The sequence below is a fragment of the Camellia sinensis genome, chromosome 10 (genome assembly GCF_055761805.1).
Source record: "Camellia sinensis isolate YWXY chromosome 10, ASM5576180v1, whole genome shotgun sequence".
Lineage (NCBI taxonomy): Eukaryota > Viridiplantae > Streptophyta > Magnoliopsida > Ericales > Theaceae > Camellia > Camellia sinensis.
In genome coordinates this window covers 7,524,937-7,537,793 of record NC_138970.1, presented here as the reverse complement: position 1 = coordinate 7,537,793, position 12,857 = coordinate 7,524,937, and the positions used below count along the sequence as shown (strand labels likewise).

The window sequence follows — 12,857 nt, the reverse complement described above, 5'->3', positions numbered from 1 at the left end:
CAGCAATACAACCATTATAGTAGTCTTCATGTTTAATAAATTCAGCAGCAGCTTCTTCTTCTTCTTCTTGAGATTGTTTTGTTTTTTGAAAGTATCTCATTATTTTGATTTCAATGGACCTTTCTTTCCTTTTATTTTAGTTTTCTTTCCTTTTATAGCAATATTAATTACATTTTTTAAGCTTCATATTTTGAAATTATTTTCCCCTCCTTCTAGATATGTCAAATAGACAACTTCATCTCACTTCTCCTACACCATTTACTTCATTCGAAGAGTCGCCCGTTAGTCCACTCATGGATAATTCTATCAATGATGTTGTGAATAATGTTGATGCTGATGTTGATGATATGATTGAAATAGAGGACAATGAAAGAGATAATGAAGAAGCTATAAATGACAAAAACCCATTTGAAAAGAAGTCTAGAAAAGGACATCCCAAGCTTGGAAAGAATTTACTGAAGTAGTTCTTCCAGATGGTACGAAGAAAGCTCAATATCAATAGTGCAAAACACAATTTGCAATTCATGCAACTGGTGCTACAACTTAACTTCGGAGGCATTTGAAGAAAAATTGTGTGGCACGTAAACTTGCAGAAAAGAAGCAAAAGGTTTTATCATTTTCTACAATTGGATCTGATAGTGTGACCAATGCTTCTACCTTCACGTATGATCATGTGAAGGTAAGGGAAGCTACTTCTCACATGATACTTTATCATGAGTATCCTTTTATGAAAATGGAGCATGTTTTGTTTAACAAGTTTATGAGGATCGTTACCTCATATTGGCAAAAGATTAGTCGTACAACAGCAAAAAATGACTATGTATCAACCTATGACATTCAAAAGAAGAAGTTACAAACATTGATGAATAATGTTAATAGAATCAATATCACAACAGATTTGTGGAAGTCGGGGCAAAAAATCCAATATATGGTCATTACGGCTCATTTTGTGGATGATAACTAGCAATTACAAAAGCGTGTCACGACCCAAACCCGGCCCTATGGGTTTAGCACCGTAACCGGCCAGTAATCTGAGATTACCGAAGGCCTGCAGAACAGTAATACAGTAAAACAGAGTACAGGGCCTGGCGGAAGCCAATACAGTAATTAAACAATGTCCAATGAGCTGTGACAGTCTGTATGCCAAAAAGATTTTTCATGCATTCATACATAAACAGTACAGAACAGTATGCACAATATTTACATTCATTCAAACTAGGGACTCAACCCTAGATAGCGGTACAGTGAACAGTCAGTCTATACAAAACAGTGAAACAGTACGGAAGGGGGAATTCTTAAAACGCCCCTAAGCCTTAGCAGATAGGCTCGGAACCTCGCAGTGAGGCACGAAGGCTGGCTTGACAAAACTGGAGTTACCCTGACGCTCCTAGCTCCGATCTGGTGCCTGTACACCTACATATATATATGAGCAGTGAGCTAAAGCCCAGTGAATAACATAATGCGTAAAGGGGTTTAGAATGAATGTCCTTATAGTAATGAAAACAGTTCAATTCAATCAGTATTCCAGTTGTTCAGTACAGTAAACAGTCATATGTGGTACATCCATTAGCATAACAGTAACAGTAGGTCTTAAAAGACCGAACAGTAATGATGGCCATCAGTCAGTAAACAGTAGTGGCTCCACGAGGGAACCGACAGAGATCTCTGTAACAGTAACAGTACAGTAAACCGTAGGTACTAAGGATGCCACAGTATAGTTCAGAAATAAAGGACATACATTCATTCAGTAATACCAGTTCAGTAAACAGTTCAGTTCAGTATTCAAAAGATAATCAGTTGAACATATCTTTACACAATTGTTACTCACAGAGTTCGGGCTACAGTATGCTAGAGCGTGTCTCTCCAGTCGCCAACCCTACACAGTTAACAGATTGAACACACTAAGCTACACAGTTGGGAAATATAATAACTTAATCCCTAATGCCTCGGTGTGTTCTACGTCTATATCCTCAACAAGATGTCTTAAACTAGGCCTAAGAATGCCTAGAATGGGATGAGGATGCAAAGATGTACACTTAAAAGCATTTTCAGAAAAACAGAGTCCCGCTCGAGCTCAGGTTTACTCGCTCGAGCGGACATGCAACAAAGGTACACGCTCGAGCGTAAACTTTCCCGCTCGAGCGTACTGTGAAAGTACTGGACGGGTGAAATCACCGCTCGACGCCCGCTCGAGCTTGAGACAAGACTTCGCTCGAGCGCCCAATCCTCCGCTCGAGCGGACTGTAAAACAGTGCAAGATGCTGGAAGCTCGATTTTCCCGCTCGAGCGGCACTACCCCCGCTCGAGCGGACAACTGAAATCTGGAAATCCCAGATTCGATCTCCAGGTCTAAAACCAAGCTCAAAAGCATCAAAACCAATCCTCTTGGGCCCATTTTCTGGAAAACACTTAAAAACACATAGGATATCATGTTTCAAAGCTCAATTTTTAAGAAATCAAAGCCCAAGGGTGTTTAATTCAAACCCAATTTCAAGTCATTTTCAAGAACAATCTTCAAACATGACATGCATGATCTTAAGTCGTTTTCAAAGCTTTAATGCTGTTTCAAAAGAGCTCAAACCTTCAAAGATAAGATGAACTCATAGAGTATGACCAAAAGATGGACATGCATGTGAGGTATGGTGAACTACCACCTCAAAACTTCAATATATGTACATGCATGCAACACTTAAGTTTCAATTGATGCTCTCAGGAGCCAATTCTTTTTCAAAACATGGTGAAATCATGGACTTAAACATGATTATGAACATGCATGTAACCTTTTGCCATGAAAACAACTCAAACATCTACAATACAAACATGCATGCAAAGATTGAGCTTCAATTCACCATTAATGGACCAATTCATGACTTAGCTCTACAACTAGACATGAACCATACAAGAACCAGTTCAAACACAAGAATGAGAAGATAAAATCCTTACCTAGAGCTTGTATTCAAGGTTTAGGAGTCCAATTAGGCAAATCTCCTATGATCTCTTCAAGCCTTTCAAGCCAATTCTCTAGAACAATTCTCTCTCTCTCTCTAACTCTCCTCTTGGGTCGGTTGAGTGCAAGAATGGGAGAAGAAAAGTTTGTTTTGATCAAGCACGTGGGGTGTAATAAGGCTCAAGAGGTGTGAAGTGGTGGCCACTAAGTGGCGAAACGGTAAATAAGTCAACTCTGCAATTAACTCATTATTTAATCTAATTTAATCATACCTAATCAAATTTCAGATAATTATACCATAAAATTACATTAATTATGTGGATCATAAAACATCAATCAATTCCTAATTCGGCCGCCGATATGGCCTTCAATTAGCAGTTTAAACATATAAGCATGAACAGATAATCATACGGTCAAACAGATAAAATGCAATTTAACTAACATATACTCAATCAATTCGGTTTCCAATTTCAATCAGTCAGTTCAGTACTTTAATCAGTCCAATTATCAGTCATAATCAATTCAGTTTAACGGTAATCGGTAATCAATCAGTCAGTAATCGGTAAACAGTATGAGGGTTGTTACAAAGCGTGTCCTCAACTTTTGTAATGTACCACCTCTACACACCGGTGTTATCATTGCTGATGCCCTTCACAAATGTTTAGTTGAATGAAGAATTGAAAACAAGGTGGCTACTATTACAGTTGACAATGCTTCATACAATAACATTGCTTTGAGGATCTTAAAAGAAAACTTTGCCATGAAGAAGAAATTACCATTAGCTGAAAAAAAATTTCACGTTCGTTGTTATGCACATATCCTCAATATCATGGTGCAATATGGCCTTAGTGAAATTGGAGATATTGTTGATGGTGTTCGTGAATGTGTGAAGTATTTGGTTACATCAAAAGCTCATTTTCTTCAATTTAATGAAATTGTTAAGCAGTTACAATTGCCTTTAAAGAAATTGATTTTGGATTGTCCTACACAATGGAATGGAGCATATATGATGATGGCTACTGCATTGGAGTTTAAAGATGTCTTCCCTAAGTACCAAGAGAGGGATTTGGGTTTTATTTATGTGCCTAGCCTTAAAGATTAGATAAAAGTTGAGAATGTGTGTCAATTTTTGGCAATTTTCAATGAAGTGACAAATATCATTTCTGGAAGTGACTATCCAACTTCTAATTTGTTCTTTACAGAAGTGTGGAGAATAAAAGAGATATTGAATGAGAAATCAGTGGATGACAATGAATACATTCGAGCAATGACTTTGAAGATGAAGGTCAAATTTAACAAGTATTGGGGTGAATGCAATTTATTGATGGTTATGGCTGTTGTTTTAAATCCAAGATACAAAATTATGCTTATTGATTTTTGTTTTCCAGAGATTTACCTAGAAGTTGAAGTTACTAGAAACATCTCTATGGTTCGTGAGGCTTGATATGAGCTTTACAATGAGTATGTTTCTATTCACACCTCATCAAATACTGAGAAAGTTTTTTGCACAACACACGAGCAACTGGTTCAAGTAGTTCTATGCAAGGTGTGGGAAAATATGTTGTAACTGAAAAATCGAAATTTGAATGTTTCGTTAGAAAAGCTGACACCATTCAACCTATGAAATCTGACTTGGACATTTATTTAAAAGAAGGTGTTTATATTTGTAACGAAGATTTAGATTCCTATTTTGATGCATTAGAGTGGTGGAAAGTGAATAATCTGAAGTTTCGTATATTGTCTAAAATGGCGTGTGATATATTATCGGTTCCTATCACTTCAGTAGCTTCGAAGTCTACATTTAGTGCTGGTGGTAGAGTCATTGATCCTTATCATGCATCATTATTAACAGAAACTGTCCAAATATTGTTGTGTGGAGCTGATTGGGTACTGTAGACGTCCCTGAACGCCCCGGGAGGGTGAGTCCCGTTCCGTTCGTATTGGGGTCACTACAGCTCAGGACTCTCAAATGTCACGGTCCTAAATCTGAACAAAAGAGTCCAAATCTGGCAAATCGTTTTGAGAAAACAGATTTTGAAAGAAGTGCCAAACACGGACTGCTTTGCCAGATACAGAGTCGCCACCTAAATGTTTTATTTTGGGGAAATTTAGGAAACCCTGACTCGTTTGCCTAAGGCCACGTGTCCGTCATCACCAAAGTTGCCTTGGCTCGGGAACTTGGGTACGATTGGGGAAGGTCACTTCATGAGCACCCCCGCTCGCCCGATCAAAGATCGGCCTCTACTAACCATGATATCTATTTTTGAAAACATTATGCGTTCTTATTCTAGTTATTAGCCTAGATTTACTATGTGATGCGCACAGCATACAAGTATAGACTGGATCGTCTGAATTGGAACAAAACATTTCATGTTTGTTTATTTGAAAATTGTTTGATGGTGCTACCCGCAAGTAGGCTAAGACGTGGATTTGCCACCCTCGGGTGGGCTTAGAAAACATGATTTTGCCACTATCTAGTGGGCTTAAAACACACATTTGATGAATTGTTCTAATTCAAATAACCCAACCTTCACCCACAGGCATTCAGGCAGTTATATCACATAAGCATATAGCCTCATGGTAAGCATGCTATTCAGCAGTCACTCATACGCATGTAAGGATGCTAAAGCATAAAAACTTACCGAGTACTCCAAGCCAAAACAGAAGCTATGTTAGAAATCCATGCATGATCCTAACTATACAGAAATACCTAATGCAACACATGCAAAAATGCAACTAAGATAGGCTCGGCTATTCTAAACATGGCATATGAAATGCTACAGCTAACATGTATTCAACTTTGAAATTGAAATACAATGCAGTTAGTATGATGCGCCGAACCCGGTGCATGCAAGACAGATGAAATGAATGTAAACATGCTATCATACTGTATGCTAATTGAAACATGCCCTAATCTAACCATTATAAGCTGGTAAATAAAAGGGAGAAAGACGTGGGGTTGGAAGACATACATCACACACACGCACACTTATTACAACATTGCCCTCGCGCAGAGGGTCCGAATAAATAACACAGTCCCAAATAAATAAATAATACAGTCTTGAATAAATACAGAATCCTAATTAATTAACAAATTAATCTAGAAAAGCAATAAATTGGCACGCAAATCCATGGACCGCCTCAGCTCTGTTCCAAATGATGAATGATGCATGCTCGGGTTGCCTTGTGCGGAGAATCCCTCGCGATGTCCCGGTTTGCCTCTGTTTGCAATTGTTCTTGGAATGCGTGTCAAGCTCCGGAAGGCTGCCGATTTCTGATTTGCTGCGACAGAGAGCAACAAAGGGGCATGGCAAAGTATTTTCACATATGTATGCATGACTACTCTTCAGGGAGTGTAGTCCTCGATCCTCGTGCCACCAATCATGCATATCGATGCAGGATGGCCGAGGAGTCGAATTGCACGACTCAATGTGGAATGAATGCACATATAAACACAACAAGACCTAAACTCCATCATGGATAATCCGGAGTGTCGATGACTAGGAATTGAGACACGTTCCGTCACTCGAAGTACGAAACGTCCCTCGTTTCCCATGCTCGGGCTAACTCCTATCCCAAGCACAATGCAATATGCATGACATGCATGAATGCAACTAATATACAACCTAGCATGCACAATGCTATGAGATGGCATACACAATGCACGATGTAACAAGGTATACACAATGCTCTAACATACAGCCTAGCATACGCAATGCTATGAAATGAAATGGCATACACAATGCACAATGGACTTACACCAACATGAGTGGACCTCAGCCACACTCACATCAGTAGCCATTAGATGAAAAATGAGACTCTCGAAATACGTGCACGCATGTACGCAAACCGATGACCGAACCTAAGGCAACAAATGCCACTCTATCAAAGCATAGCAAGGCATGGAATATGGTATGAAAACATGCAAATTTCAGAACTGAAATGTGATACAAAACAGCCCCGAAACATGGAAACATGGCACCCGATGCATGGAATGAACCCCGAAACTCGAAACTAGGCACATGGAATGACTTACAGCTATACAAAGCATGCATTATTTGATCATGAAGCATGAAGACAGATGCAAGAAAGTCCCAAAACATGCATATTTCCAGTTTATAACAAGTCTAAAAAATGAACACAAATAGGGCTAATCTATCATGCAAAAATGGCCCTAAAAGAGAGATTAAACACAAAGGGACAGCATCTGGCCGCAAATGGCAAAGATCCCTTCAATAAAGTTGAAGAGGGGCTCAAAACAAGGTACTTTACAGTTTACATCAAGCCACGGAAATAATCACAAATAAGGCCAAACTATCATGCAAGAAAAGGCCTAAAAGAGGGGTAAAGAGACAAGTGGCAGCTGATGTTCTCAAACAGAGGAGAGCCCTTGAACAATGTTGAAGAGGGGCTCAAAACAAGATATTTCACAGTTTATGAAAAGGTCCAAAACAGCTCACAAATAGGCCTAAAATACTATGAAAAATTGGCCTAAAAGAGAGATAAAGAAGAAAGCGATAGCAGGAGGCCTCGAACAGAGAAGATCCTTTCAACAATGTTGAAGAGGGGTTCAAAAAAAGTTATTTTACAGTTTATGGAAAAGTCCAAAACAACTCACAAATAGGCCTAAAATACTATGCAAAAAATGGCCTAAAAGAGAGTTAAAGAAGCAAGTGATAGTAGGGGACCTCAAACAGCAGGAGGTCCTTGATCAAACATGAAAAGGGGCTCAAAATATGACTATTTACAGTTTGGGTCGGAGCCCAAAAATGCTAGCAAGTATGGCTTAGATACAAAGCAAAATAAGGCACAAAAGAGGGAAAATGGGACTCACCCTTGTAGACCAATGGACCAGCAGCTCTTGGGCCAATTTTGGGAGCTCTTCACCTCTGGAAAGCAGCCTCAAGTTGCTAGAATGGAGGATGGAGGCCTTGTGCTATGAGGTGTAGGGTAAATGGTATAGAACTTAAGGGGTTTTGGTGCTTGGAGTAGAGAGTAATGAAGGAGGAGGGTTATGAGCCTAAGCCAAAAGTGTCTAACCCTTAACAATGGTGGTGGAGTGTGTATTATATATAGGGAGAGAGGCTAAGAAAAAGGGGGGGAAAAAAAAAATTCAAAAATGGAGCCAAAACTTGTCCCTCTTGGAAAATGGGAGATGTATCATCATATATAGCAAAAGCAACACTAAAGGTTGAAAATATCTGAGCTAGGGACAGCTGGAGGTTGTGGAAGATAGTTGGAGGGAAGACATCTGTCAATTTTGGGCTTTCTGGGCATAAGTAGCCGGCCTACCACCTTTTATGGTCGGCCGGCTACTTTTCAGGACAAAAATGGATCTGCCGGAAAGAAAGGTGGCCGGCCAGTGATTGGGAAGTCCAATGGTGGTTGTCCAGGTGTCCAAATTGAAGCCCCGGAAGCTATCTTTCCAATGGCGCAAACCTTGCATTAAAATTACTCCTGTGCAAAAAGTTATGCCTGTTTTGGTGAAGCCGCGCAGATTCAGTCCAACCGGAGTGATGCCCTACTTCAATCAACCATATCTCCCTCGCCCGGAATTGGCTTTAGGAGATTCTTGAGTGAAAAATGAAGCCCCAGAAGTCTTTTTTCCAACGGTGGTAGCCTCATAGCTTGATTCCAAGTATGCAAATGAATAGGCCCGATTCGACGAGGGTTGCTCGACTCTTTCTTAACAGTTCATGCCCATTTTCTCCCCCAACTGGGTTTCTTCCCTCTTCTCTTCTTTTCTTCAACTTCAGACCCCTAAGTAAGGTGTTTTGAAAGATTTTTCAAAGATTTCATCTCTCTTTCATTCATTTCTGCTTTGTCCTTGCTTGGTTTACCGAAAAGCACAACATTTAACAAAATGCGAGCATTGGAACATCGTAGAAACTTTATTTCAAAAACGTTTTGAAAGAGAGGGTTTCAAGGTCTAAAATCTTTTGATCAAGATTGATTTGGTCAAAAAAAGGGGCATGAAGTTGAGTTTTTGACTCTCTCCTTGCCGAAGAAACTGAATCTTTCCCCTGCACACCTTTCTCCACCATGTAAACCATCAGTCGCATCCAAGTCTTAAGGGCGGTCAAAAATGGGGTGTCTACAGGTACGTGCATTACATGGACTGAAAAAGACACCTAATGTAAGTATAATCTTTTATCCTATATAATTAAAGTCCATTCTAATAATCAATTTATGTGAAAAGTAGAAGAAAAAATAGATGAAATCAAATTTTTTGCTTCTTTTCATAGGTTGGCGAGCCATCTGTTAAAGAGATTTTGCTGCCTCAATGGTTTCTTTCTTGTAATTATGACATCTTAACAAGGTATGTTTTAATGTTTTTAATTTTTTTCATTAAATGCAAGAGTTATTCATGATAATTATTTTAAGATTTTACACTAATATTAATCTTTATCAAATGAACTAGATTTTTGAGAAGTGTAATGCAAATGAACCAGTTTTTGGAGCTTTATCGACAAAGTTGAAGGAAACTTTTGGAACTTTTGGAGCGTGATTCAAGTGAAGACACCATCAGACAGTTTCAGTTTCTCTTTTTTCTTACTAAGAGAAACTTTAAAGACTCTTGTTCTTTTTTTTAAATGATGTAATTTTATATTTTTGAGTTGGGATATGGAAGTTCTATGTTTTGATTAGTTTAGTTTTAAAATTTGAATGGTCTATTTGCAGATTGTTGTAATAGTTATTGCAATTGTATGGTCTGTTTGCATATTGTGTTGTTTATATTATTGATTTATTGTTGCATTAGGATGTTTTATTTGATTTGTAAGATTGGCAGATTTTTTTGGGCTGTTGTTATTGATTTATTGTAACGCCCTCAAAAAAATAACATTAAACCCATCAGATAAGACAAGCATTTACATATAAACTAACCACATTCCTTTATTTCATTGAGTTTCAAGACATAAGTATTACATGATAACCTCATAACAAAATGCCCTACGGGCTTACAGCTTTCCAAGTTAACACTTGGTTACAACAAAGAGTTCTAACTCGTTTACACATTAAGCCCTTGGCTTGAAATTACATGTAATACATCAAAAGTAAAACGACAAAACTATGCCCGCCACTAGCCTCCCAGCTATGTCCTTGGAGGTGGCATGCTTCCTGTACCTGAAAATGATATTCCCATATAGGGTGAGCCACAGCCCAGTAGAAATACACTAAACCAACCATGGACAATGACTAAAACATTAGCAATTGATAGTTGGTCAACACTGATACCACCACATAAATTACATATTTATGTCAACGACTTACAAGTCCCAATTACTTTTCATTTTCCCTTTTTCAACAGATAAGCATGCTAGCTCTATCATCATTTCCACAGATATGTATAAAGACTATATCTCACATTCAGATAAGCATAAAAGCTATATCCACATTCTCTCAGATATGTATATCAACAATATCCACAGATAAGCATACAAGCTGTATCCACACTCTACAACAGATATGTATAACCACAATATCCACAGATAAGCATATAAGCTATATCCACACTTCACAAAGATAAGCATATGAGCTCTATCTTCACTTCTCTAGACAAGCATATGAGCTCTGTCTACGGAGTTCATCCCCTATCTCCTCCCAATACCTATCCGGTTTAGAGGTACATCCCCTATCTTCCCCTAAACCGCGGAGTACATCCCTTATCTCCTCCTCTACACATAACGTATATAAACACATTGGTTCTATATACAATCACACAATACATACAATTAATGTATTCTATCAACCGTCAAGTTCCATGACTCATTCCATTGATTAGTTTCCGTTTACCTAATCATCATGCATTGTCTACAACAATCTCGACTATCCTCCACCGATAGCCCAAAGCAGTTATTTCTAAAACAGAAAATAAATGCACAAATGGATATTCAATAAACATTTCATTTCCTCATTTCTCACCAATTAATTATCCCAATTAATTAAACAATGTAATTAGGCCATTTTCCATAATTACCATTTCAACCCTTAGGTCCCATTTTCATCAATGATTCAACAATCATTCCATTTTTTTCATGCCAAACATGCATCTAGGTTTATTATGAATGAAACCCCAACTTTTGTATAATTGCACAAAAGCCCCAAACTTTCACAAAATTACCAAACCAAGCCCAACATCTCAAAATACCAAAATTTAAAGACAAAACCCATAGAGAGGAGTAGGTTATCCCTACCTCAAATTCGGAGTCCCAAAGGAGAAGACGACAAAACCCAACGTGCTCCAAAACCCGAGATTTTCAGATTAAAATGAAGCCCTCGACGATCAACAACTTTTTTGTAAAGGCCAAAGGTGAGTAAATCACTCCTACTAGATCAAAACCTAGAGAGAAGGTAGAGTCTAGAGTGAGAGGCTCAACAATGGTGATTTAGGAAAAGTAAGAGAGAGAAGAGAAAGTGAAAAAGTGATTTGAAAAGTCACAATTTCGGGACTTTAACCCAGGTCTCCGCTCGAGCGTAAAACGCCCCGCTCGAGCGGCCACTCACAGACTTCCGCTCGAGCGGCCAACCTCCCGCTCGAGCGCATAATGCACTCGCTCAGCACTTTTGCAGAGCCAGACCCCCGCTTGAGCTCCCAACCCTACGCTCGAGCGTACAACACTGCACAGGAAAATACTGAAAGGGTGTAATCTCCGCTCGAGCGCCAAAATCCCCGCTCGAGCGTACAGGCCAAAAATCTGGGCAACTAGTTTCGGTTTCTAAACTCAACCAACCTGTAACAAATCCGCCCAACACATCCTATAACTCAAATACGAAGTAAAAAGGATGCAAACAAGATAATAAACAACTACCAACATCCACGGACACATGTCCGGATCACGGTATAACAAGGGTAAACCCGGGATCGCTATAACCTCCCCCCCTTAAAGAATTTCGTCCCCGAAATTAAACACAAGTTTTCAAAAACAAGTTTTCCTCCATTTTAAACAATGTTACATTTTAACATTCAACAATTCGACCCATTACCGGTCATTCCATCCCTTAAACAAGAGACATATCACAATATGTAAACAACATATGTACTTTCAACATGCATCAACATTATGCACTATCCTTCCAATTTCAACAATATATTCAACAGATATAATGTTACATTCAACTTCCATATGAGGCAAGTTCCAAAACATACTACCAATAGTCAAAACATTCTCAATGTTTCACAACTTAAGACATATATAAAAGCTCTTAAGTTCAACAAAATGTAAAATTCAAATACAAGATTACATATCAATAAACAAGTCCGGATATTTCTCTCGGATTTCCAACTCACGTTCCCAAGTGGCTTCCTCCACTCCGTGATGTTTCCACAATACTTTCACCAAAGGAATGGTCTTACCACGCAGGACCTGATCCCGCCTATCCAAGACCCGAACCGGTCTCTCCTCATACGAGGCATCCTCATCTACCTCTAAATCGCTCCAATCCAGCACATGTGATGGATCTGGCTCATACTTCCGAAGCATACTCACATGAAACACGTCATGCACTCCGGACAACTGCGGCGGTAAGGCTAACCGATAAGCAACCTCACCTATCCTTTCAAGGATCTCAAAAGGACCAATAAACCGAGGGGATAACTTCCCACTCTTCCCAAACCTCATCAGGCCTCGCCTAGGTGATATCTTCAGAAAGACATGATCACCTACCTCAAACGCCAAAGGTCTCCTCCTACGGTCGGCATAACTCTTTTGTCGACTCTGGGCTGTAACAAGCCTCTTACGGATAAGCTCAACTTTCTCCGTCGTCTCCCTAACCAACTCCGGACCCAACAAAGGTGCATCACCCACCTCGGCCCAACACACTGGAGACCTACACGGTCGGCCATACAAGGCCTCAAACGGTGCCATACCGATGCTAGACTGAAAACTGTTGTTGTAGGCAAACTCTACCA

At 39.3% G+C, this 12,857-nt stretch overlaps 2 protein-coding genes across 2 annotated transcripts; both read left to right on the top strand.

The window, feature by feature from the left end:
* Window positions 1-3,776: 3,776 nt before the first annotated feature.
* Window positions 3,777-4,391, top strand: LOC145800112 (zinc finger BED domain-containing protein RICESLEEPER 3-like). Its single transcript, XM_082889756.1, has 2 exons — window positions 3,777-4,017; window positions 4,150-4,391. Exons 1-2 carry the CDS (start codon window positions 3,777-3,779, stop codon window positions 4,389-4,391), a joined length of 483 nt encoding a protein of 160 aa, XP_082745882.1.
* A 95-nt stretch (window positions 4,392-4,486) lies between these two features.
* Window positions 4,487-9,455, top strand: LOC145800111 (zinc finger BED domain-containing protein RICESLEEPER 3-like). The gene is made up of 2 exons (XM_082889755.1): window positions 4,487-4,834; window positions 9,369-9,455. Exons 1-2 carry the CDS (start codon window positions 4,487-4,489, stop codon window positions 9,453-9,455), a joined length of 435 nt encoding a protein of 144 aa, XP_082745881.1.
* The last annotated feature ends 3,402 nt before the right edge of the window (window positions 9,456-12,857 follow it).